General features: G+C 40.5%; 1 protein-coding gene across 1 annotated transcript in view; it reads left to right on the plus strand.

Moving 5' to 3' along the window:
• luzp2 (leucine zipper protein 2) overlaps positions 1-27,060 on the plus strand; it is a 566,503-nt gene that overhangs the window by 469,317 nt on the left and 70,126 nt on the right. The window contains exon 7 of the mRNA XM_061887318.1: positions 15,844-15,906. Coding sequence (XP_061743302.1) covers positions 15,844-15,906 — 63 coding nt within the window. The remainder of the gene's footprint in view (positions 1-15,843; positions 15,907-27,060) is intronic.

Raw genomic sequence — 27,060 nt, forward strand, 5'->3', positions numbered from 1 at the left:
ACACATTAAAATGTTCCTATCAATGAATCCCAACCTAATATACAGCTTCCACTTAAAATGAAAACGGGATGTTTGGCTGCTTTGATCATTTGTTTTGTTTTGGGAGATGTGTGCTTCCACTTTCTCTAATGCACTACGCAATACAATTAGTTCTGAGTGCAGAGAGCATACGAAACCATATCCGTCAAATAAAACAATGTCCCGTGTTTTCCATTAATTGCTATTCGGATTGAATAATTCATATAGCTACTGTTGACGAATGAAAAGGTTTAAATAAAAAAAGTATGTCTACTCATTTTGGCTTGTCTGCCTCATCTGATGCACTTCAGCTAGCAGATACGTGAATGTTTGTAAAGCAAGGAAGCAAAAGAGACGCTGCAGGTTTGGATGTAGATGTTTGCAAAAAAAACCCAATTGTTAAAAAGGCTTTAGTGGCCACATGCGTGGACAGCACCTTTTAGCTCTTATTTCCAAAATTGTTTACACTACTGAATTGGGGTCTTATGGCCACGTATGTGGACACTTATACTGCCATCTGGTGGTGTCAGGAGAGTAAAACATACAATGGATTTTGTATGTTTCAATAAACATGAAGTACACGTTTGTTACTTATGGACTAAGTACATCATATAAGAATATGATTCTTCGTTTTTATTCTAGCTAGGGTCCACAAAGCCCGAATAGCAAAGAGAAATAAAATAAGCATGTGAACAAACTTTTTGGGCCTTTTACGTATGTATACTTGCTGAATAATAAACAGAATCATAGTGTGTAAATTGAGCGAACTACAATGTATTTTATGCACTACAGTATTTAGTTACAGTAATAAAAATGGATCAGGAAGGTAAAAAAAAATTACACCTGCATCTATTGAACAGCATAAAAAAACAAAGTGACATTGCTGAGGCAGAGAAGAAAACTGAAATGAGCATTTGGCAAAATATAAAAATCATCATCTATAGCAGTGGTGTCAAAGTCAAATACAGAGTGGGCCAAAATTTAAAACTGAACAAAGCCGCGGGCCGAGGTTGAACAAATTAACTCTTTAATAGGGACCCAAACAAGTTTTGCATTGAATATTGACCAAGCAAGGCTTATATAACTTTATAGTGACATGCAAAATCCAGTTTCAAATAATAATATTTAAAAAAGTATCAGTGGCATATCAAATTAAATAAAAACACAAATTTAAGGCCTTTTTTTTGGCGGCGGGTTTGAGTTGGGGCGGGGTTTGGTGGTAGCGAGGGTGTATATTGTAGCGTCCTGGAAGAGTTAGTGATGCAAGGGCTTCTGGGTATTTGTCCGGTTGTGTTTATGTTGTGTTACGGTGCGGATGTTCTCCCGAAATGTGTTCGTCATTCTTGTTTGCCGTGGGTTCACAGTGTGGCGCATATTTGTAACAGTGTTAACTTTGTTCATACGGCCACCCTCAGTGTGACCTGTATGGCTGTTGACCAAGTATGCCTTGCATACACTTGTGTGTGTGTATGAGCCGCATATATTATGTGAGTGGGCCAGCACGCTGTTTTTATGGAAGAAAAGCGGACGTGGCGACATGTAGAGAAAGCCAAAAGCAGTGCTTTTACGGCCCGCCCCCAATACTATTGTCCGGGTGGAAATCGGGAGAAATTCGGGAGGGGCACTGGACTTCGGGAGTCTCCCGGGAAAATCAGGAGGGTTGACGAGTATGAGTATTAGCGGTGAATGTGGTGTTACAGTGGCGGGCCAGCTCTAATGTTAATTTGATATTGCCTCAAGGGCCAAATGAAATTACACCCATGATCTATGATCTATAGCAAAGGTGTCAAACTCATTTTCATAGAGGGCTGCATCGCAGCAATGGCTGCTTTCAGAAGGGCCGCTTTTTTCGAGTTAATTTACATTATACTTGCGGCTAACAACCTGTGATAAATCATGATTAATTGAAATGAAAAAGCATTTCATTATTCTTTTTTTTTCACGTATAACTTGCTTTAAAATCATAAATAAATGTGAGAGGCAGATATTTAACTATGTCAGAGTTGCCACTGACAGTTTGTTTGTGTTTTAGTTTCTCCTCTGTGTTTAGTATTTCCTGTCCTTAGTTCCTGTCTAGTGCTTTTATTTTGGTTCAGCTTCCTGTTTGTCTCCCTGTGTCCTGTTTTCACTCAGCTGCGGCTGATTGGCATCTGGTCACACCTGATGTCAATCAGCCAGCTCCTACTTTACCTGCTTTGTTCCTCCAGTCAGGGCTGGATCATATCGCTCCTGTCGTGTCGTACCTTGTCTTTGCAGCATAGCGGTAAGCTATAGTCAGTTAATGTTCGTAGCTTACTGTTTTTTGTTCCCTGCTTCTGTTTTATTTTTCATTATACAAGTACGACTTCTTTTTGCCTTTTCGCTCCCCGCTAGCTTCCACGCTAAGCTCCTGTTCGTTATTTTCTAGCTCCCAGGCTAGCTCCTTTTGTTTGATTATCCGCCTCGTGCGCGCTTTGTGTTTGTACCCTTTTGGTTTTGTTTTTGTCTTAGTATTTATTTAAATCATGTTTACTTACCAAATGCCTGCCTCCTTCTCTGCATCTTGGGGTTCGACAACAAATAACTCTGACAAACTTTGTTTTTTTCTCACAAAATAGTTTTGCAAGACAGTATATAATTGTCAAAACGTGGACTGTGGCAGGGTTTGTTTTCCCAGAATGCAAAGGAAGGTGACGGCACATGGCGTGAAGGTAAATACATGATTTTAATCCAAACTCAAAAGCTACAAACAAAAAGGCACTCACAGTGGAGTCACACAACTTAACGCAGGGAACAAAACTAATACTTAAACATAAACTACGAATATGAAGCAAACAACACTTACTGTGACCTGAGCAAAGCAGCTTAAACAATGAACATCAGTACGAACAATGGCATGGACAGAGCAAAAACAAGAGTGATGACATCAGAACGACCAACAGAAAATGACAGGCTTAAATGGTGACATGATTAACAACAGGTGCGTGAGTACAAAGAAATGAGGCAGGTGAAACAAATGAGTTGTCATGGAAACTAAAACAAACCCGGGTGCGCAAAAACATGGACTAATGGAGTCAAAAACAAAGAGAACTAAACAGAACATACCACAAGCCATGACAACAATAATATAATTGGTATGATTAGATACTACTAATGTTTAAAATACGCATTGGTTTTCTATCAAAATTGAAAGAACATTTAGTGAAAAAAAAAAAAAAAATTATTTTATTGAAACCCAATTTTTCCGGGCTTTTGCAGGCCACATAGAATGATGTGGCGGGCTAAAAAGGGCACTGGGGCCTCAAGCTTGACACCTATGATCTACAGGGAATAATAGGCACAACATATTCAGGGACACAGCGATTGTCGACAAATATCAACAGTACAAAATTTGTCGCCGACAATTATATGTGTCGACTAAAGTCGGACGTGGTCACCCATGTTTCTCCGGGTGAAATCAAGTATGCACCGCCACTCGCTAAAAACATTGCCAGTGATAACATGCAAAGAGTGAGAAATTGTCCTCCAATTTTTGTTAAAAACATGACTACCTTGCTCATTTTGCAAAGAGGACCATAGCTAGCTGACGATAGTGAGACGGACTTGTGTGTTAAATAACTTGAACTATCATTTCAGGCAGCTCAACTGTGTCTACATCAATTCAAGTACTTTTTAAAGCTGCGTCAATTGGCAATTCCGTGCAAAATGGCAGAATAAGAAAGGCGAATGGCATAAGCACGCACACACACACACACCTTAAATACTTCTACTAAATAGTCAACATGTTAAAAATTAATCAACAATACAATTATATACATTGGGTCCATTAGATCAGTTGTTCTCAACCTTTTTTCAGTGATGTACCCTCTGTGAACATTTTTTTAATTCAAGTACCCCCTAATCAGAGCAAAGCATTTTTAGGTGAAAAAAAATTAGATGAAGAAGTAAATTATAGCACTGTGTCATCAGTTTCTGATTTATTAAATTGTACAACAGTGCAAAATATTGCTCATTTGTAGTGGTCTTTCTTGAACTATTTGGAAAAAAAGATATAAAAATAACTAAACATTTGTTGAAAAATAAACAAGTGATTCTATTCTATTCTAAATAAATATTTCTACACATTGAAGTAATCATCAACTTAAAGTGCCCTCTTTGGGGATTGTAATAGAGATCCATCTGGATTCATGAACTTCATTAATTCTAAACATTTCTTCACAAAAAAATACATCTTTAACATCAATATTTATGGAACATGTCCACAAAAAAAATATATCTCTCAACACTGAATATTGCATTGTTGCATTTCTTTTCAGAGTTTATGAACTTACATTCATATTTTGTTGAAGTATTATTGAATAAATATATTTGTAAAGGATTTTTGAATTGTTGCTTTTTTTAGAATGTCACGCCTGTAGATTATGTTTTGTTTTTTGTCATGTTTGGTCATGTTATGTTTTGGTTTTTGGACATTCATTTCTGTTTTCGCACTTTTCTGGTTTGTTTTCGTCTCCAGGCCAACTCATTAGTTTCCACCTGGTCTCCAAGTCACGCCCCTGTCCTAAGCCCTCACACCTGTTACTAATCACTGTCATGTCATTATTTAAGAGATTCGTTTTCTGTCATTGTCCTGACAACTTTGTATCATATTGAACTGTACTTACCGATCTACTTACACCTCCTGCTCATGCCTACCACCTGCCACGCACCTTGCAAAGATCCATTCCTCGTTCTCAGTTCCATGTCATGTAAGTTTTTGCTCATAGTTCATTGTTATTCATGCCATTGAGCAAGTGTTTTTGTTTCGTGTTTGTAATTATAGCCTCTGTTCTAGTCTTTTGTTTCATAGCCCAGTTTTTACACCACCTTTGTTTTCCTGTTTTTATATTATAGTGTTTAAATAAATTAAACATGTACACACGTTCACCCCTGGCTCGTTCCAAATATCCTCTGCATCGAAGAAGCAATACAAATCCAAGCCCTAGTTTGACATAGAATATTTTAAAAAAAATCTCACGTACCCCTTGGCATACCTTCAAGTACCCCCAGGGGTACGCGTAACCCCATTTGAGAACCACTGCATTAGAGGACTAAAACTGCTTAGAGATAAGATAGTCGAAATAGTCGCTACAGAAGAATAAGTGACTATTTATTACATTTTAGCAGAAGTGTAGATGGAACATGTTAAATGAAAAAGTGAAAAATTCCTTTTCTACCACTTGTCCTTAATAATGTTAATAATAATAGAATGATAAATGACACAATATGTTACTGCTTATGTCAGCAGACTAAATTTGGAGCCTTTGTTTGTTTACTTACTACTAAAAGACAAGTTGTCTTGTATGTTCATTATTTTATTTGCGATAAAAAACATATGTTTAATGTATCTTAAGATTTTTTTGTTAGAATAAATGTTACGCCTGTTCGGCATTGTGATGCTGGGTTCGATTCCCTCGAGGATGCGTCGAAATTGAACACAGCAAAGGTAAGATAAACAGATTTATTTAAATAACAAAAAGAACTATATAACAAAAATGCTAGAGCTAGTAGAATAAAACAAACAAAGGACGCTAGCATAAAGGCTAGGAATAGTAATAGACAAACTAAATCTGGCTCGAAGGCACACAAAAACAAAAAAACAAATCTTCAGCATGAGAGCTGGAATAATACAAGGGCATAGCGTGAATAAACATAGGAATGATCAGAGGAAACTTGTTGCGTGTAAGAAAACCAGAGATGCAGACGTACCGTTGTGTGAAAACAAACTTGGATCCCAGACTGAACAACAAAAGATGCATGCTTATATAAGGCAGGTGATTAGTGAGGACAGGTGTGCAGGGCCCTGAGAAACAGGTGAAACTGATAAGCTACCATTGTGACCGACTTAAACAGGAAATAATAGGATCACATGGAGAGTGAAAATAAAAATGGAACAATAAACAATAATGTTGCGGCGTCTTCAGTAATGCGGACGTTGTATCGATCCGTTGTGGTGAAGAAGGAGCTGAGCCGGAAGGCAAACCTCTCAATTTACCGGTCGATTTACGTTCCCATCCTCACCTATGGTCATGAGCTTTGGGCCATGACCGAAAGGATAAGATCACGGGTACAAGCGGCCTAAATGAGTTTCCTCCGCCGGGTGGCGGGGTTCTCCCTTAGAGATAGGGTGAGAAGCTCTGCCATCCGGGAGGAACTCAAAGTAAAGCCGCTGCTCCTTCACATCGAGAGGAGCCAGATGAGGTGGTTCGGGCATCTGGTCAGGATGCCACCCGAACGCCTCCCTAGGGATGTGTTTAGGGCACGTCCAGCTGGTAGGAGGCCAAGGGGAAGACCCGGGACACGTTGGGAAGACTATGTCTCCCGGCTGGCCTGGGAACGCCTCGGGATCCCCCGGGAAGAGCTAGACGAAGTGGCTGGAGATAGGGAAGTCTGGGCTTCCCTGCTTAGGCTGCTGCCCCCGCGACCCGACCTCGGATAAGCGGAAGATGATGGATGGATGGATGAAAACTAATATGTGGAGGATCTAAAAAGCGGATCTCAACAATAAAGCCAATAATGCCATTTTTTGTGGTCCCCTTTATTTGGAAAAATACCGAAAAGTACGGAAAAGAACCAAAATACTTTTGGTACCGGTACTGGACCCAAAATATTGTTTGCGGGACAACACTAATACATACACACCGAGCACCCACTGCCAGAAATGTAGATGGGCGCCTATAGCTGCACAGTATGTCAACTCCTACTCAATGCAAGTTTTCAAGCCATCAAAAGCGTCAAGGTCAGCATTCTGTTTTGATTCTCTTGGGCATAGGCGGCGTGCACGATTTATTCAGACCAAAACAATAAGCCACACCGAGGGCGCGGAACATTAAGGGATGCAGGCATTTGCATTCTTTGCAAGTTAACCTTCCCTCGCCATGTCGCTCCGCAGTTTCCTCAAGTAATTTATTCTCGCGCAGTCTCACAAAAGCTCTTGCTAACGGATACAAATCCAATAAATTTGTCATTAATTAACTCCTTTCCCTGACCCGGGCCACGGCACAACAAATGAATTGTTTGGAGGCTTGAAAGTAATTTCTTTCTGCTTATTTGACCTCGCCCCCTGATTATGAGGACCATCGAGTCAAGTCACAAAGGACAAAAGCGTGTCGTAGGTTATGGAAGAAAAAGGACCGGCAGTACAAAGGTCATCTAATAAAATAAGGAATGTCAAGTACAGGGCAGCACGGTGAAGGAGGGGTTAGTGAGTCTGCCTCACAATACGAAGGGCCTGGGTTTGATCCTGTGCTCGGGATCTTTCTTTGTGGAGTTTGCATGTTCTCCCCGTGACTGCGTGGGTTCCCTCCGGGTACTCCGGTTTCCTCCCAACTTCAAAGACATGCACCTGGGGATAGGTTGATTGGCAACACTAAATTGGCCCTAGTGTGTGAATGTTGTCTATCTGTGATGAGGTGGATATTTGTCCAGGGTGTACCCACCTTCCACCAGAATGCAGCTGAGATAGGTTCCAGCGACCCCCCCGCGGCCCTGAACGGGACAAGCGGTAGAAATATGGATGGATAGATGGATGGATGTCAAGTACACTCTGAACTGTATTTGTCCTTCAGCTGAAGAATATTATTCTGCGTACTGTTGGCATACTATTGTACGGAATATGTACTGTACTGTACAATCTACTAATAATAATTTCAATCAATCAATCACTAATAAAAATAAAAAAAGAGGTGGAAAGAAGCCCTTTAACGATAAACAGAGGGGAAATGATATTGAGATTGTTGAGGTTTTCATCGAAACAACTGAATCTTTACTTCAAATGATTCAACTGATACTGAAAAACAATTTGTTTTGTCTTTAATCTTTTTCCTGAAGATAATTCTCCAAAAAACAATAGGTTGTCTTATAGTCAGGGTCCTCATATATATATATATTATTGGGCTGTAATTGTGTGAACTAGGGGTGTAACGATATGAACATGTCATATTGTGGTTCAGGGTATCTCATACTTGCCAACCTTGAGACCTCCGATGTGTGGTCGGGGGTGGGGCGGGGGCGTGGTTAAGAGGGGAGTAGTATATTTACCGCTAGATTCATTGATTCCCCAAGTCAAGTATTTCATATATATGTATATATATGTATATATATATATATATATATATATATATATATATATATATATATATATATATATATATATAAAAGAAATACTTGAAATTCAGTGTTCATTTATTTACACATTTACACACACATTACACTCATCTATTCATTGTTGAGTTAAGGGTTGAATTGTCCATCCTTGTTTTTTCTAACCATATGCATGTACAGTAGATGGCAGTATTGTCCTGTTTAAGAGTGTCACAACATTGCTGTTTGGCAGACAAACTGCTTTACGGTAGACAATAACGGACTGCTGTTGTTGTGTGTTGATGTACAATTTTGGGAGGTGGGGGGTGGGGGCGTGGTTAAGAGGGGAGGAGTACACAGTATTTACCGCTAGATTCATAGATTCACCAAGTCAAGTATTTCATATACATATACATATATATATAAGAAATACATGTATTATATATATATATATATATATATATATATATATATATATATATATATATATATATATATATATATATATATTATATATAAAAGAAGTACTTCAATTTCAGTGTTCAACAACTCCAGACAAAACGTGAAAATAGGAGTATGATTTATTGTCATAAAACATAGCTTAAACCAAAAAAACTGGAAACAAGCAAAAGGAAAATGTGCCGTTCGCACTAAAGAACCACAACTTAGCACTGGAATCATGAACTAGGAAACTAACTAGCTGTGGCATCAACAAACAGGTCTCACGTGGACCAGGCATGAAGCGAACAATGACGCCAGGTTGACTGACTGGTAAAAGCAGGCTTAAATAGTGCCTCTGATTAGACACAGGTGAGCGTCCCAAACACCAGAGGCAGGTGAAAATAATAAACAGCCATGGCAACCAAACCAAACTCAGAGGTGTCACGAACAGGAACTGAAAGAGTCCGAAACTAACAGAAAATAGAAAAACATGATCCGGATTACGGATCATGACATGCTTGTTGATTTATTTCAATTTTCTTCAGCTAAACCGGGGGTCAGCAACCTGCGGTTTTCTCTTTAGTGCTGCCCTAGTGGCTCCCTGGAGCATTTTTATAAAAGGATTAAAAATGGAAAAAGTTGGGGGGAAAAATATATTTTTGGTTTCAGTACGTTTTTTGTTTGAGGACAAACATGACAAAAACCTTCCCAAGTGTTAGAAAGCCCACTGTGTAATATGTTTGTGTACATGCTTCACTGGTGAGAGTATCAAGTGAACATCGTTTTGTCCCACTAATTTCTGCAGTTCTTGAACTCACCATAGTGTGGACTGTGATGCAACAGTTTAACATGTAAAATCTTCCATTACTTATTTGTCTCATTTTGTCCACCAAACGTTTTATGCTGTGCGTGAATGCACAAAGATGCAGTTGTTGGAGTAATAATCAGGCATCTTTGGTCAGACATGAATGCAAGCTAATCAATGCTAAAATGCTATTTAGGCTAGCTGTATGTACATATTGCATCATTGAGCCCATTATTTTTATCGTCTTCATGACACATTATCTGTATGTAATATTGGCTGCATTGCTGAGAGTTGTTTGTGTGCCATGTTGTTCCAGACCACAGCAAACATTACCTAGCTTGACAAAGATTGTAATATATCTGTTAAAAGAAGACAGCCTGCCGTTTCCTTTAACTTGGACACACACATCTATACCTTTGGCCAATAAAAGCCAGTAATTTCCAGGTTGTGATCTCACCTTCTTAATAGCCTCTAATGTACTAATGGTTTCTAAGGTTGTAAAAATGTGGAGAATAAATATTACATTTCAACATTTCTGTCAACAAAGATTTGCCTCAGCCTGCGATACAGTCATTTTGGTAGTAGATAGATAGATAGTACTTTATTGATTCCTTCAGGAGAGTTCCTTCAGGAAAATTAAAATTCCAGCAGCAGTGTACAGAGTTGAGATCAATTTAAATAAAAGTAAAAAGTAAATAATAGGGGTTTAAATGGAAACAAAATAGAGAAATATTACAATAAGAATAAAAACTAAAAAGCAAATAAGAATATAACAAGACAAAGTAGGCAGTAGTGACCATGTTATGAAAACGTATTGCACTGTTATTGTTTTACATCCCCTGTCATCCTAGTACCCCCCGCCCCCCACCCCAGAGAGGAGTTGTACAGTCTAATGGCGTGTGGGACAAAGGAGTTTTTGAGTCTATTAGTCCTGCACTTGGGATGAAGCAGTCTAGCACTGAACAGGCTCCTCTGGCTACTGATAACGCTATGCAGAGGGTGACTGCCATCATCCAGGATGCTCACTAGTTTGTCAACAGTCCTCTTCTCTGCCACCGTCACCAGTGAGTCCAGTTTCATTCCGATTGTAGAAACGGCCCTCCTGATCAGTTTCTCAAGTCTGGAGCTGTCCTTCTTAGATGTACTGCCCCCCCCCCCCCCACCACACTACCATGTAGAACAGAACACTGGCAACCACAGACTGGTAGTACATCCACAGGAGTTTTTTGCAGATGTTGAAGGAGTGCAGTCTCCTGAGGAAGTACAGCCTGCTCTGTCCTTTCTTGTACTGATGGTCCGTGTTGACAGTCCAGTCCAGCTTATTGTCCACCCAAACCCCGAGGTACTTGAATGAGTCCACGGTCTGTACCTCAACTCCCTCGATCACAATAGGTTGTGACCGTGGACTCAACCTCCCAAAGTCAATGACCAGCTCCTTGGTCTTTGATGGATTGAGCTGCAAGAGGTTGGTGTGGCACCAGACAACAAAGTCCCTCACCAGATTCCGAAACTCCTCCTCTCTGCCGTCCCTGATGCACCCGACAATGGCTGTGTCATCCGCGTACTTCTGGATGTGACACAGCTCTGAGTTGTAGCAGAAGTCAGTGGTGTACAGGGTGAAGAGAAGAGGGGCTAGCACCGTTCCCTGCGGTGCTCCGGTGCTCCTAATCACAGTTTCAGACGTGATGTCCTTCAGTCTGACGTACTGTGGCCTGTAGGTGAGGTAGTTCAAAATCCAGGCAACCAGGCAGGGGTCCACTCGCATTTTGTAGAGCTTGTCCTGAAGGAGGCGGGCCTGGATGGTATTAAAGGCACTCGAGAAGTCCAGGAACAGGATCCTCACAGTGCCATTTCCCTTATCCAGATGTGAGTGGGCTCGATGCAGCAGGTAAAGGATAGCATCCTCCACACCAACGCCTGCCTGGTACGCAAACTGCAGGCTGTCCTGGGCATGTTGCACCTGTGGTCTGAGAAGGCTGAGAAAGAGCCGCTCCAATGTCTTCATTAGATGAGAGGTGAGCGCCACTGGTCTGTAGTCGTTCAGCTCACTGGGGCAGTTCTTTTTGGGAATTGGAACGATGCATGACGTCTTCCAGAGGGTGGGCACTCTTCCCAGCTGCAGGCTGAGGTTGAAGATCCTTTGAAGTGTTTCACCCAGTTCTGCAGCACAGGTCTTCAGGAGTCGGGGGCACAGCTTGTCTGGGCTTGCTGCTTTCCTTGGCTGTAGCTTCCTCAGTTGACCTCTGACCTGGTCCGCAGAGATGACTAATGTCTGCGTAGAGGTGGTGGAGGGGGGTGCTGCCAAGGCTGGGGGGGAGGCAGTAGGCTATTACTGTATAGCTAATAAGGACATTTACATGTTGTGTTGCCTTCATTATAAGACTTATGTACGGCTTTTCATTTTTTGCGGCTCCAGACAGATTTAGCTTTGTATTTGTTGTCCAATATGGCTCTTTCAACGTTTTTGGTTGCCCCGAACCCTGAGCTAAACTAAGACAAAACAGAAACCACAGAAGTAAAGAAAAACTTTGAGACCCGCTCCCTGAAACCTGGAGACCCTCTCCCTGAAACCTGATAGTCACGTTAGAAGTCTAGGGGTAATAAAGGACTCTGACTTGATCTTTAGCAGCCACATTAAGTCAATAACATCAGCAGCTTTTTACCACTAAGACATTGCCAAAATCAGATAAATAATGTCTAAATCAGACTTAAAAAGACTAATCCATGTCTCTGTCTCCAGTAGGTTAGACTAATGTAATGGCCTACTCACTGGGCTCTCTAAACAAGCTGTAAAGCAGCTGAAGTACATTCTAAATTCTGCTGCTCGAGTCCCGACTAGAACCAGAAAATACGACCAAATTATTCCAGCGCGTAGGTCACTGCACTGGCTTCCTTTTTGCTCAGAGAATAGACTTTAAAAAAGCTCTCCTTGTGTACAAGTCTTTTTCAAGGTCTTATGTCTGACATGTTAGAACCATATGAACCATCTAAAGCTCTCAGGACCTCAGGGAGTGGTGCCCAGAGTCAGGACCAAACATGGTAAAACAGTTTTATGCTCCTAAAATCTTGAATTGTCTTCCTGGAGATGTGAGACATGACTCTACATTGGCATTGTTTAAATCCAGCCTGAAAACACTTTTATTCAATTGTACGTATGACAACTAAAACGATATTTCATCTTCACCCTTTGATTGGTTTTAATTTGAATAACTATGATTTTGTTTTTGTGATGATTGCATTTTGTGATTTTAATTTGAAATATGATGTGTGCTCGATAAATAAACTTGCCTTACTTTGCCACGTCAACTGTCTAATCAAAACATATGTTTGTGTCTTGCATAACAATATATTCACTCTTAATTGTTTGTCTTCTGCTTCTAAGCCTTCTGGGTAATATAGTGTGTACAACTCGTAGCGACACACTGGCGTACTCACTTCCTACTTTACATATATTTATACATTTGTTTAATATTTATTTTTTCAGGATAGGGTTTTCATTGCTCGGACAAGCAGTAGAAAATGAATCTATGGCTATTATTATTATTAGTTTTACTTATTTAAAACAGTATTGTAATTTAACAATGAGCTCTGAGTATGTGGTTGTACTGCCATCTAGTGTCTACTTTTAAGGCTGTGTGGTATACAATGAGTAAATAATCAATACAGTATTGTTTTATTTGTTTTAAATTAAGGTTAATACAGTTTATCGTTACATCACTTGTGTGGGCAGGCATTGGAAGAACAATTATGAGTCTGAAAAGACAAAATTCATTATAGGTCCACCTGAATTTTCACACTTATATTTATATATTGTCAATGTGTTTGATTTACTTTTCTCTGTCAAATATTCCCACTCACAGTATCCTATTTTTCCAATTTATTGTTAACTCGTGATTCTTCGTTCACAATTTTTATTTGGGGCTGTCAGATTATTAAAATATTCAATCACGATGAATCCCATTTTGTTCATGCTTAAGTCATACGTTTTACTACCATAATTGGACAATTACATTTAATAAAATGTTTTTTTTAAACAATATGCTTGTTTGAACAGCTCAACACAAGGTGGACATAAACACGGTTTTAATGACAACTGCAGTGCATTAAGGGTTTTGCCAGATTTTGTATTTTGTAGGACTAACACAAATATATTCTTGCTGTAGGAGCACTTGCATTTACAGGAGAGGAGCTGCACCATTTTCAAAGAACAGTTTTGGACGTCATTAACAAAAAATGTGGATTTTTACAATCGTGTTTTGATTGTCAAATATGTTTGTTAATGTAATCTGTGATAATTCTCCCTGAATACATGCTTCTGATATTCTGTACATTACATGTTTTGCAAATAAATCATAACTGTCTGGACATTGTAACAACATTTATGAGTCTGAAAAGACACAATTCGTCATAGATACACTTCAAGGATTATGTGTCATTTATTTAATATGAACAATATATGATTGCCTTATTGATATCTATAACTTATTCAGGATTTTTACAATTTAGTTAAAATTTTTACACTCATATTTATATATTGTCAATGTGTTTGATTTACTTTTCTCTGTTAAATATTCCCACTCACAGTATCCTATTTTTCCAATTTATTGTTAACTCGTGATTCTTCGTTCACAATTTTTATTTGGGGCTGTCAGATTAATAAAATATTTAATCACGATGAATCCCATTTTGTTCATGCTTAAGTCAAACCTTTTACTACCATAACTGGACAATTAGATTTAATAAAATGTTTTTTTTAAAACAATATGCTTGTTTGAACAGCTCAACACAAGGTGGACATAAACACGGTTTTAATGACAACTGCAGTGCATTAAGGGTTTTGCCAGATTTTGTATTTTTTAGGAATAACAAAAATATATTCTTGCTGTAGGAGCACTTGCATTTAGAGGAGAGGAGCTGCACCATTTTCAGAGAACAGTTTTGGACGTCATTAACAGAAAATGTGGATTTTTACAATCGTGTTTTGATTGTCAAATATGTTTGTTAATGTAATCTGTGATAATTCTCCCTGAATACATGCTTCTGATATTCTGTACATTACATGTTGTGCAAGTAAATCATATCTGTATGGACATTGTAACAACATTTATGAGTCTGAAAAGACACAATTTGTCATAGATACACTTCATGCAATACATGTCATTTATTTAATATGAACAATATATGATTGCCTTATTGATATCTATAACTTATTCAGGATTTTTACAATTTAGTTACAATTTTTACACTAATATTTAAATCAAATGTGTTTGATTTAATTTTCTTTGTTAAATATTTCCACTTGCAGTAACCTACTTTACCAATTTATTGTTAACTTGTGATTCTTCGTTCACAATTTTTATTTGGGGCTGTCAGATTATTAAAATATTTAATCACGATGAATCCCATTTTGTTCATGCTTAAGTCATACGTTTTACTACCATAACTGGACAATTACATTTAATAAAATGTTTTTTTTAAAACAATATGCTTGTTTGAACAGCTCAACACAAGGTGGAAATAAACACGGTTTTAATGACAACTGCAGTGCATTAAGGGTTTTGCCAGATTTTGTATTTTTTAGGAATAACACAAATATATTCTTGCTGTAGGAGCACTTGCATTTAGAAGAGAGGAGCTGCACCAGTTTTGGACATTATTAGCAATTGTATTTTGATTGTCAGTGATGTTTGGCCATGTAATCTGTGATATTTCTCCCTGAATAAATGCTTCTGAGATTTTGTACATTACATCTTGTGCAAGTATATCATATACGTATTTCTGCATGATAATTTCTTAACCATCTCTATTAATAATGTGTAATATTCAGCATTAAAATGCGGTTATCGATCCTGGTTTTTACGACAAATTTCATTTAAACACAAATTCGACCACGGCTTGTCATTAATACCGTTAATCGTTCCATCACTTGTGAGGGCTCAACAGTCCTGAGGTTCAAGACAAGGAATAATATCGCTCTGTTCAATTTATACCCTGAAAATATCTGATCTGAAATAAGGACTAGAACAGACGTACTGTGAGGCAGTCGAGTCCCATGTTGCGTCTCTTATCCCAAGCCGCTTTTACAATGGCCTGGTCTCGCTAGACTAACATTAGCGAGAAGTCGACCACTGCCACACAGCTGGTCGCTGTGTTGGAAGTGGCATTCAAACACAGTTGGGTTGACAACAAAAAAAAAAACCCTTTTAAACGGGTGATGGCAGCACTTAAGGTTGAGGCGGTGCAGGTGATAATTTGGCAGCAGGCAAGAAGCCAGCACGTCTGTGCGTTATTGTTGGGACTTTTACGGTTCCGTGAAGGGAAGATTTGATGTTTAATTCCTCACAGCAGGACTGTCCTTTGCCCCAGGAACAGTCACAAAGGAGTCGTCCGGCGCAGCTGGCGGAATCCCGCTACGTGATCTAAAACCAATTTTGCCATTTGAATAAGCTAACGCTTATTTTCTTATCTTTCTCTTGCAGTCCAAAAAAATCCAAGCTCAACTGAAAGAACTGCGGTACGGGAAGAAGGATTTAATTTTTAAGGTAAGCTCAAACTGAAGGGCGTTTTTTGGCTCTGAAGCGTTTGCACACACCAGAGGAGTAGAAGTACTTGAGACCACCTTGGAAAGATGATCCAGTCGCAGGCAATTCTCCAATTAATTTAGTCTCCAATTACGAAATCCCTTCCAGCCGACTATTCAATTGCAAACTCATTTGGCTCCGTCTCAGTCTGCTTTTTGTGCTCCCTGTACATCCCTGCTATCTTCTTCAGCCATGGCGTGTATGTCGATAAATGGCTACATTAAATGTACTTCAAATTGTATGAGACACATTTTGAAATGCAAACTACCTTGCAATAAGATTGTTATACAGTGGGAATCAAAGCTGTGTGATAAGGGCAGAAATATAAAGAGTTGTGTATCCCGATAAAATATTTTACAATTTATTATTTTTTACCATAATTTAAGAATACCGTAATTTCAACGGATTAAAAGGCACACTGCCAGTCAGGTCTATTCTCATACAAAAGGCGCAGCGGATTATAGGACGCATCAAAGGAGTCAGATTATTATTTATTTGTTTCTAAATGTAAAACACTTCCTCGTGGTCTACATAACATGTAATGGTGGTTCTTTGGTCAAAATATTGCATAGATTATGTTTTACAGATCATCTTCAAGCCGCTTTCTGACAGTCGCTTCAGGATTTGTGGGCGGTTTTATTTACGTGGCTCACCTTCAACAGCGTCTTCTCCCCGTCATCTTTGTTGTAGCGGTGTAGCGTGCAAGGACGAGACTGGAAGAAGTGTAAAAAATGGAGCTAACTGTTTTAATGACATTCAGACTTTACTTAAATTAATAACGGAGCAGCATCTTCTCATCCGTGGCTCACTAGTGCAACAACAATGCCAGAAATGTGTCCCGTGAAAAAACGTCCGACCAGAACTCTCAAATAACTAAAGTTCCTTGGGTGAATAATGCAAACTATTTGGGGACGGCGTGGCACGGTTGGGAGAGTGGCCGTGCCAGCAACCTGAGGGTTCCTGGTTCAATCCCCACCTTCTACCAACCTCGTCACGCCTGTTGTGTCTTTGAGCAAGACACTTCACCCTTGCTCCTGATGGTTTGTGGTTAGGGCCTTGCATGGCAGCTCCCTCCATCAGTGTGTGAATGTGTGTGTGTATGGGTGAATGTGGAAATAGTGTCAAAGCGCTTTGAGTACCTTGAAGGTAGAAAAGCGCTATACAAGTATAACCCATTTACCATTTAACTCACTACACCAGTATGTTTTAGGGCTTTCATGGCGAGTTTACTGACAGATATAAGTAAGAACTTTGCACAACTTTATATTAGAAATGGCAACAGCGGAGGATGAATATCCCATAACAAAATAGAGAAAAAGAAGAAGCTTATCGCCTACGGCGTCCCCACGGACTAAAATGGCAGACGCACGCAAATTTGTAGGACTTTTACAGATCCCAAATACAGATCAGCAGGTACCAGGAGGTAATAAAATTTGCTTTTGCATAATATTGTGAAACGAAACGCCAGAATATATGTTTACCTTTTACACACACCACAATAATACAGGAATGTTGAAGCACAGTACAATCCATCAAGCGATGTGGCTTTATAGCTTACCAAAGTCATACTAAAACATGTTGATAGATTTTTGAGCGCTGTGTGTAATGTTCTATATTTTCAATTAAACATATAAAATGTCGATGTTGTTTACCTGAGTCATATTGCAGTCTATGCGTATCTCTTATGTGTGACTGCCATCCACTTGTCACATTTATCATTTCACCATGTACCCAAAAAATAGCTTAGAAATCAGTAAGTACAACCAAAATTATTTTGTACATTAGGCACACCGGGTTATAAGCCGCACTATCAAGTTTTGAGAAAATGAAAGGATTTTATGTGTGCCGTATAGTCCGAAAAATATGGTAATTCAGCTTTTTTGTACGCTTAAAGTTGCAAACGTACCTTAAGTTAAATATAATTTTCCCTGCCGGTTGAAGTAATATTCGTAACACATTTGCGCAATAAAGAGTTAATATATTGTTCCACATTGTTGTTCCTGCTTCGTGTACTCAAAAACATAAACATTAGGTTTAACGTCCATTCAGAGATCGACACAATCCCGCCTTTCAAACCAAACAAGTTAGTTCCTAAGGAAAAGAAGTGGTAGACGTAATCTGAAAAAAAAAACTATTAAAAATGTGTCCTACCTGTTAGCACCATCTGTGGAATGCAACCACAATCTTACAAACGACATACATTTATCCATAAAAATATTTAGAAGCCGCTGAGGTTGTGCTTGACGTGTTTCAATCTGTCCAGTCCTGACTCGACAAACTGGACGGTTGAGCATTACCTTTGGTACACAGGCATACACATGGCTTGTTGTCAACACTGACCTCTCCGGTCCGTCACTCAAATACGTCCTTGTGGAACAAATCGAGCTATTCCCTCATTCCTATTGTGACACAACGGAGGCAGTTTTGCCAGATGTTGTGAGAGGAACAAGCAACCGACTCTATGAAAACAAGTCGCTCATAATAAGCGGATAATAAGGGGACTTGGCAACACTGGACGGAGATTCAGCTCGAAAGAAACATTGCATTAATCCGGTCCCCAAGGTAAATGTTGAACAATAGTATTACATTATTTCAAATAACTCCTGTTCATGGTACGTATTATTGGAATGTTTTTCGAACAATATTTCCTGCCCCAAGTGGAGGAGTTCAAGTACCTAGGAGTCTTGTTCACGAGTGGGGGAAGAGTGGATCGTGAGATCGACAGGCGGATCGGTGCGGCGTCTTAAGTAATGCGGACGATGTACCGATCCGTTGTGGTGAAGAAGGAGCTGAGCCGGAAGGCAAAGCTCTCAATTTACCGGTCGATCTACGTTCCCATCCTCACCTATGGTCATGAGCTTTGGGTCGTGACCGAAAGGATAAGATCACGGGTACAAGCGGCCGAAATGAGTTTCCTCCGCCGTGTGGCGGGGCTCTCCCTTAGAGATAGGGTGAGAAGCTCTGCCATCCGGGAGGGACTCAAAGTAAAGCCGCTGCTCCTTCACATCGAGAGGAGCCAGATGAGGTGGTTCGAGCATCTGGTCAGGATGCCACCCGAACGCCTCCCTAGGGAGGTGTTTAGGGCACGTCCAGCTGGTAGGAGGCCACGGGAAAGACCCAGGACACGTTGGGAAGACTATGTCTCCCGGCTGGCCTGGGAACGCCTCGGGATCCCCCGGGAAGAGCTAGACGAAGTGGCTGGGGAGAGGGAAGTCTGGGTTTCCCTGCTTAGGCTGTTGCCCCCGCGACCCGACCTCGGATAAGCGGAAGATGATGGATGGATTTCCTGTCCAAAAGTTTCCTTTGTCTTTTCAGAAATCATCTTGCATGTCAAAAAGTTGTGTTTTCAGAGAGTCAAACACAAATTAGATTGATGTCAGTACATTTTAATGGGCAAGGCTGCTTTGATATAGGAATGTTTTAAAGTTAGGAGCTAGGTCGAGGTACGCAATGTGTTCATAAATTGAGGTACTGTACCATTGTATATACACAAAATGTTGCCAATGCCGCTTACCTATGCATATAAATATATATATATATATATATATATATATATATATATATATATATATATATATATATATATATATATATATATATATATATATATATATAAACGTCCGACCAGGACTCTCAAATAACTAAAGTTTCTTGGGTGAATAATGTACCTCACCACACCGGTATGTTTTAGCGCTTTCATGGCGAAATTACTTACAAATATAAGTAAGAACTTTGCAAAACTGAGGATGAATGTCCCATAACAAAATATAGAACAAGAAGAAGCTTATCGCCTACGCCGTCTCCACGGAATAAAATGGCAGACGCACGTAAATTTGCAGGACTTTTGCAGATCCCAAATACAGATCAGCAGGTACCAGGAGGTAAGAAAAGTTGCTTTTGCATAATATTGCGAAACGAAACACCTGAATATATGTTTACCTTTTACACACACCATAATAATACTTGAATGTTGAAGCACAGTACAATCATGAGAGAATGCCAAGAGTGTACAAAGGAGAAACTAGATTATAAAACATGTTTTCAGTTACGTCACCTGTTTTTGTTAAATACATAACTCCACATGTGTCCATTCAGTTTTGTTGCCTTCAGTGACAATCTACAATGTAAATAGTCATGAAAATAAAGAAAACGTATTGAATAAGGAGATAGTAACTTGTCCAGGGTGTACACCGCCTTCCGCCCGAAACAGCCGAGATAGGCTCCTGCAACCCCCCGCGATCCCAAAAGGGACAAGCGGTAGAAAATGAATGAATGGAAGTATATCTCCCGACATCATTTCAGTTGATATTCCTCCGTCGCAACAAATAAATTGTAGTTTTGAATTATTATTGTCACTGGAGGATGTCGGTAGCAAGTAAACTAGAAGTTAAGCTACAATAGCCGTAAACTATCTTGAAAAATGAATGCTTGGTAATGTTAGGTGGTTCACTCAACTGGTCCGGATGCCACCCGAACGCCTCCTTAGGGAGGTGTTTAGGGCACGTCCGACCAGTAGGAGGCCACGGGGAAGACCCAGGAAACGTTGGGAAGACTATGTCCCTCGGCTGGCCTGGGAACACCTTGGGATCCCCCCGGGAGGAGCTGGATGAAGTGGCTGGGGAGAGGTAAGTCTGGGCTTCTTTGCTTAGGCTGCTGCCCCCACCACCCGACCTCAGTTAAGTGGAAGGAAATGGATGGATTGATGCCCAAAACCTAAATATCGCAATAAGAGACCGGTAATGGAAACACTAATATTTCGAAAAACCTCTCAAATATCGCTGAAACATTTTTGCGCTCTCATGTGGTTTGTGAGACGTTTCGATATCTCAATCATTGGTATGTTTTCATCTACAAAACCATTCTTTGTATCACTCCATCTTATCTAGCTTGTCTTTTATCAAAAGTCACAATCTGCGTTCAATGAATGTTCTTCAATTTGTCATCCCCCGAAGTAAAAACTGAACTGGGCAAGAACACATTTAGCTTTTCAGCACCGAAGGCTTGGAATAACCTACAATCGAATATTCAACTTCAAACCCTTGTTGCATTGAATGAGTTTAAAGCAGGGGTGTCAAACTCAAATACAGAGTGGGCCAAAATTCTAAACCGAACAAAGCCGTGGGCCAAAGTTGAACAACTTAACCTTTGAATAGGGACCCAAACAAGTTTTGCATTGAATATTGAACAAGCAAGGCTTATATAACTTTTTAGTGACATGCAAAATCCAGTTTCAAATAATATTATTTAAAAAATATCAATGGCATATCAAATTGAATAAAAACACAAATTTAAGGCCTTTTTTCGGCGGCCGGTTTGAGTTGGGGCGGGGTTTGGTGGTAGCGGGGGTGTATATTGTAGCATCCCAGAAGAGTTTGTGCTGCAAGGGTTTCTGGGTATTTGTTCTGTTGTGTTGATGTTGTGTTACAGTGCGGATGTTCTCCCGAAATGTGTTTGTCATTCTTGTTTGGTGTGGGTGCATATTTGTAACAGTGTTAAAGTTGTTTATAAGGCCACCCTCAGTGTAACCTGTATGGCTGTTGACCAAGTATGCTTTGCATTCACTTGTGTGTGTGTGTACAATCCGCATATATTACGTGACTGGGCCGGCACGCTGATTGTATGGCGGAAAAGCGGACATGACAACAGGTTGTAGAGGACGCTAAAAGCAGTACCTTTAAGGCACGCCGCCGATATTGTTGTCCGAGTGGAAATTGGGAGAAATTCGGGAGAATGGTTGCCCCAGTAGATTTTCGGGGGGGGAGGGGTCACTGAAATTCAGGAGTCTCCTGGGAAAATCGTGAAGGTTGGCAAGTATTAGAATCAGCGGTGAATGCACCCCCGCTGTATAATACCGGCGGGCCAGCTCTAATGTTAATTTAATATTGTCTCAAGGGCCAAAATAAATTACACGGCGGGCCAGAGTTTGACACCCATGGTTTGGGACGGCGTGGCGCAGTGGAAGAGTGGCCGTGCGCAACCCGAGTGTCCCTGGTTCAAATCCCACCTAGTACCAACCTTGTCACGACCGTTGTGTCCTGAGCAAGACACTTCACCCTTGCTCCTGATGGGTGCTGGTTAGCGCCTTGCATGGCAGCTCCCTCCATCAGTGTGTGAATGGGTAAATGTGGAAGTAGTGTCAAAGCGCTTTGAGTACCTTGAAGGTAGAAAAGTACAACCCATTTATCATTTAACCCATTTATTTAAAGCTTCTGTGAAAGGATTGCAGTCTACCTTGTATGTATGCACATGTGTCATATGAGCAAGTTTTAATGTTGTAAATGTGATGTTTTATGTGTTGTTTACTCATTTTTATTGTAACCTTGCTGTTGCCCTCTTGGCCAGGTCTCCCTTGGAAAAGAGATCTTTGATCTCAATGGGATTATTACCTGGTTAAATAAAGGCTAAATAAATAAAAAAATAAATAAAAGCATGACAGCATTTAGAGGTCACTTGAACATCGGGTCACAGATGCAGGACTACTAGGGCAGACAGGTCTTGGTCTGGCTTCCGATTGGTGGGCTGGGGTCGGCACTGGAGGCTCGGAGGGACCGCAATAGAGGCTCGGAGGGACCCACTTGCCCGAGGGTCAAGGGGGCTGTTAGGACGTCGCCTTTGGGCGATCACCCGCTGCCTTCGTCTTATATTGACATCAGGACAACAGCGGTGGCTGCACTATCTTCCTCAAAGTGAAGTGAAGTGAATTATATTTATATAGCGCTTTTCTCTAGTGACTCAAAGCGCTTTACATAGTGAATCCCAATATCTAAGTTACATTTAAACCAGTGTGGGTGGCACTGGGAGCAGGTGGGTAAAGTGCCTTGCCCAATGACACAACGGCAGTGACTAGGATGGCGGAAGCGGTAATCGAACCTGCAACCCTCAAGTTGCTGGCACGGCCACTCTACCAACCGTGCCATGCCGGTTGGTAGAGTGGCGAGAATTAAAGGCCTACTGAAACCCACTACTACCGACCACACAGTCTGATTTTATACATCAATGATGAAATATTAACATTGCAACACATGTCAATACGGCCTTTTTAGTTTACTAAATTGCAATTTTAAATTTCCCGCAAGGTATCCTGTTGAAAACGTCGCGGAATGATGACGCTTATTTTGACCTGTGCTTGTGACGTTATTGGTTGGAGCGAATATTCCAGCCCAGCACTACAAACAGCTAAAATTTGCCTCTTTTTGTTGCATAATTACACAGTATTTCGGACATCTGTGTTGCGGAAGGTTTTGCATTTTCTTCAATAAATAATGGAGACGTCATATAAGAATGCTGTTGGTGGATTGCAGCTGCCTTTAGCACCGAAACATAGCCGGTGTTTCTTTGTTTGTTGTGAAGCTTTAACACAGAGCGGTCAAGCGAACATGTTTCTCTACGTCTACCAGCAAGTTTTTGGATGGGAAAATTGTGATATTATGTCGTCTGTTACCGGAGGCTTCAGTGGATTTTGCGACCTCTTCCTGCAGCTCAAAAAGGCAGCTGTGATCTTGGCTTCTCTCAGAGACTCTGGCGTTCACCGTAGCCATCCGACTTTCATGTATGACTTTATAATCTCACTAAAACACTATTAATACAATAAGCAGATAAGGGATTTTCCAGAATTATCCTAGTAAATGTGTCTAATTACATCTGAAACGCTTCCACTGCCGCCGCCTGGAGCCGTCGCCTTTTCTTTTTTTTTTTTAAGTGCTTCACTCTAACTTTCCTCATCCAGAAATCTTTCATCCTCGCTCAAATTAATGGAGAAATCGTCGCTTTCTCGGTCCGAAATAGCTCTTGCCGCTGGAGGCTATGATTATAAACAAAGTAAGGATGTGAGGAACCCTACAACCAGTGACGTCACGCGCACATCGTCTGCTACTTCCGTAAAAGGCAAGGCTTTTTTATTAGCGACCAAAAGTTGCGAACTTTATCATCGATGTTTTCTACTAAATCCTTTCAGCAAAACTATGGCAATATCGCAAAATGATCAAGTATGACGAATATAATGGACCTGCTATCCTTGTTTAAATAAGACAATCTAATTTCAGTAGGCATTTAAGGCTCATGACGCAAAGCACCCTTTGATTGGAAATACCTACAAGTTGCAAATGCTATTTATGGAAATTTTAGAAGTATCGTTGTTATTTTTCAATGGAAACACAGCAAGTGTGCATATGTGTGTGATAATGTCTTACAACTGTGGATAGAAATGACCTGCCGTAGCGCTCCTTCCTACACCGTTGCTGGAGGAGGTACTCGGTGCCTCCACAGAACAGAGCGAGATGGGTTGGCCATTATTAATGTCGGCTTAGCAAACATCCTTCTGCCCGCCTCCTCCTCGATGTTGTCTAGCAGGCAGCCTAGATATACAATACCTTAGCATAAATCCACATTGTGTCCCCGGATGTCCTGTCTATTTCAAACGATGAATGATGGCTGTATTGACTGCTTTCGGGTCACCTTTGAAAATTGTTGACTCGATTGCGTCACATATGCAAAACAACCCTATTGCACAATGTCACCCAAGGTGCTCTCAGACGGACGTCAACAGAATATGACTATTTTTGATTAATCCAAACAACACTGGCTACTTTGTTTTCTTATGTTATTGAGATAAAAGCCATACTTTTCCTTATTTTCTATTTCTGGAGTGCGATGATCGGAAAAGCAGCAGGGGATAAGGGGACATATGAGAGGAGGATGCAGAGAAGACTCCCTCAGGATGGCAAATGTCATCAACCCCACATGGGGGATGTCAGTCAAAGACACCTTGACCGGGAGGAAATTGAATTGGTTGCAACAGCTGTTGTACCGTGGCAAAATGAATTTTACGGTGACAGAGTACACAAAGATTACAACTCCAGGACAAGACTGGCAAATCATGTATTTACTGTACCCTATGTCAGAGTTATTTTGTGTCGGACCCCAAGATGCAGAGAAGGAGGAAGGCATTTTGCAGGAAAACATAGTTTAATTTAAAATACTACAACTAGAACAAACAAAGGGTACGGACAAAAAGCACGCACGTAGGCGGATATAACAAACTAAGGGCTATGGACAAACAAATCGGAAGCGGGGAACAAAATACAGTAAGCTCCAAATATCTACCGAATATAACTTACCGCTACGCTGCAATCACACGACCAGTAGGAATGACAAGTAGAAAATGACATTGACACGACAATACAAATGACAATAAAATCATCCAGCAACTGACACAAGACAAAGGAGGTACAAATAGGAGCCGGCTGATTGGCAACAGGTGTGGCCAGATGCCAATCAGCCGCAGCTAAAGGGGAACAAGACAGGAAGCTGACAAAATAATAGCACTAGACAGGAAATACTAAACACACTGAGGAGGAACACATCACTCAGGGAACAAGACAGGAAGCTGACAAATTAAGAGCACTTGACAGGAACTAAAAGACAGGAAATACTAAAACACAGGAAACAGACAAATGCAGAGGAGAAAACTAAAACATAGACAAACTGTCAGGGGCAAGCCTGACACCCTAACCATAATCACTTTCGGATCTCTACTTTTTGTTCTGTGAACACATGTGCAATATCAATAAAGAGTTTTATAAACAACATACGGTATTGTTGATTAATAAGTAGGGTTGGGTATCAATGGGAACTGGGTCTTACATTCCATTTCTCCCGGTATCATCCATATTTTTCAATGTCCAATCCAATTTTCGTCGCTCAGTCCTCTGAACCAAAGAAATAGGTGCCACACGGGTGAATAGCAGCTATATTGCCAAAAGTATTTGGCCATCTGCCTTGACTCATATATGAACTTGAAGTGCAATCCCATTCCTAACCCATAGGGTTCAATATGACCGTTTGCAGCTATTAGAGCTTCAACTCTTCTGGGAAGGCTGTCCACAAGGTTGTGGAGTTTGTTCATAGGGGTTTTCCACCATTCTTCCAAAAGCGCATTGGTGAGGTCACACACTGATGTTGGTCGAGAAAGTGCAAAGTGATGTTGGAAGAGGAAAGGGCCCGCTCCAAACTGTTCCCACAAGGTTGGGGAGCATGGAATTGTCCAAAATGGTTTTGTATCCTGGAGCATTCAAAGTTCATTTCACTGGAACTAAGGGGGCCAAGCCCAACTCCTGAAAGACAACCCCTCACCATAATTCCTCCTCCACCAAATTTGACACTTGGCACAATGCAGTCCGAAATTTACCGTTCTCTGGCAACTTCCAAACCCAATCTAATCCAATCCACTTTATTTATATAGCACATTTAAACAACAAAATGTTTCCAAAGTGCTGCACAACAATATTAAAAAAAAACATTCAAAAACTATCCTGAGCTCCACCAATGACTGAATAAAAAAAAAAAATACTAATAAATACATATGAAACCAATACAAAAATAATATAAAATAAATATGATTAAAAACGATTAAATTAAAACAGTAAAAAAAAAAAAAAAAACATTTTAAAACACAGAGGGCAACAGAGGACCACACAACTCACGTAGTGTTAAAAGCCAGAGAATAAAAATGGGTCTTAAGACGAGACTTAAAACACTCCACTGTGGGAGCAGTTCTAACATGGAAGGGCAGAGTGTTCCAGAGCTTAGGGCCGACCACAGAGAAGGCTCTGTCTCCCCTGGTTTTAAGTCTGGTCTTGGGCACCACGAGCTGGAGCTGGCTCTCGGACCTCAGAAAGCGCACAGGATTGTAAGTTTGGATGAGGTCCGAGATATACCCAGGACCGTCCATCAGATTGCCAGATGGAAAAACGTGATTGATCACTACAGATAACGCGTCTCCACCGTTCTGGAGTCCAGTGGCGACGTGCTTTACACCACCGCATCTGACGCTTTGCATTGGACTTGGTGATGTATGGCTTGGATGCAGCTGGTCGGCCATGGAAACCATTCCATGAAGCTCTCTGCGTACTGTACGTGGGCTAATTGGAAGGTCACATTAAGTCTGTAGCAACAGAAAGTCTTTGCACTATGCGCCTCAGCATCCGCTGACCCCTCTCTGTCAGTTTACGTGGCTTACCACTTCCTGGCTGAGTTGCTGTTGTTCCCAAACTCTTGCATTTTCTCATAATAAAGTCGACAGTTGACTTTGGAATATTTAGGAGCGGGGAAGTTTCA

This window comes from Nerophis ophidion, linkage group LG25 (genome assembly GCF_033978795.1).
Source record: "Nerophis ophidion isolate RoL-2023_Sa linkage group LG25, RoL_Noph_v1.0, whole genome shotgun sequence".
In the NCBI taxonomy this organism is placed as follows: domain Eukaryota; kingdom Metazoa; phylum Chordata; class Actinopteri; order Syngnathiformes; family Syngnathidae; genus Nerophis; species Nerophis ophidion.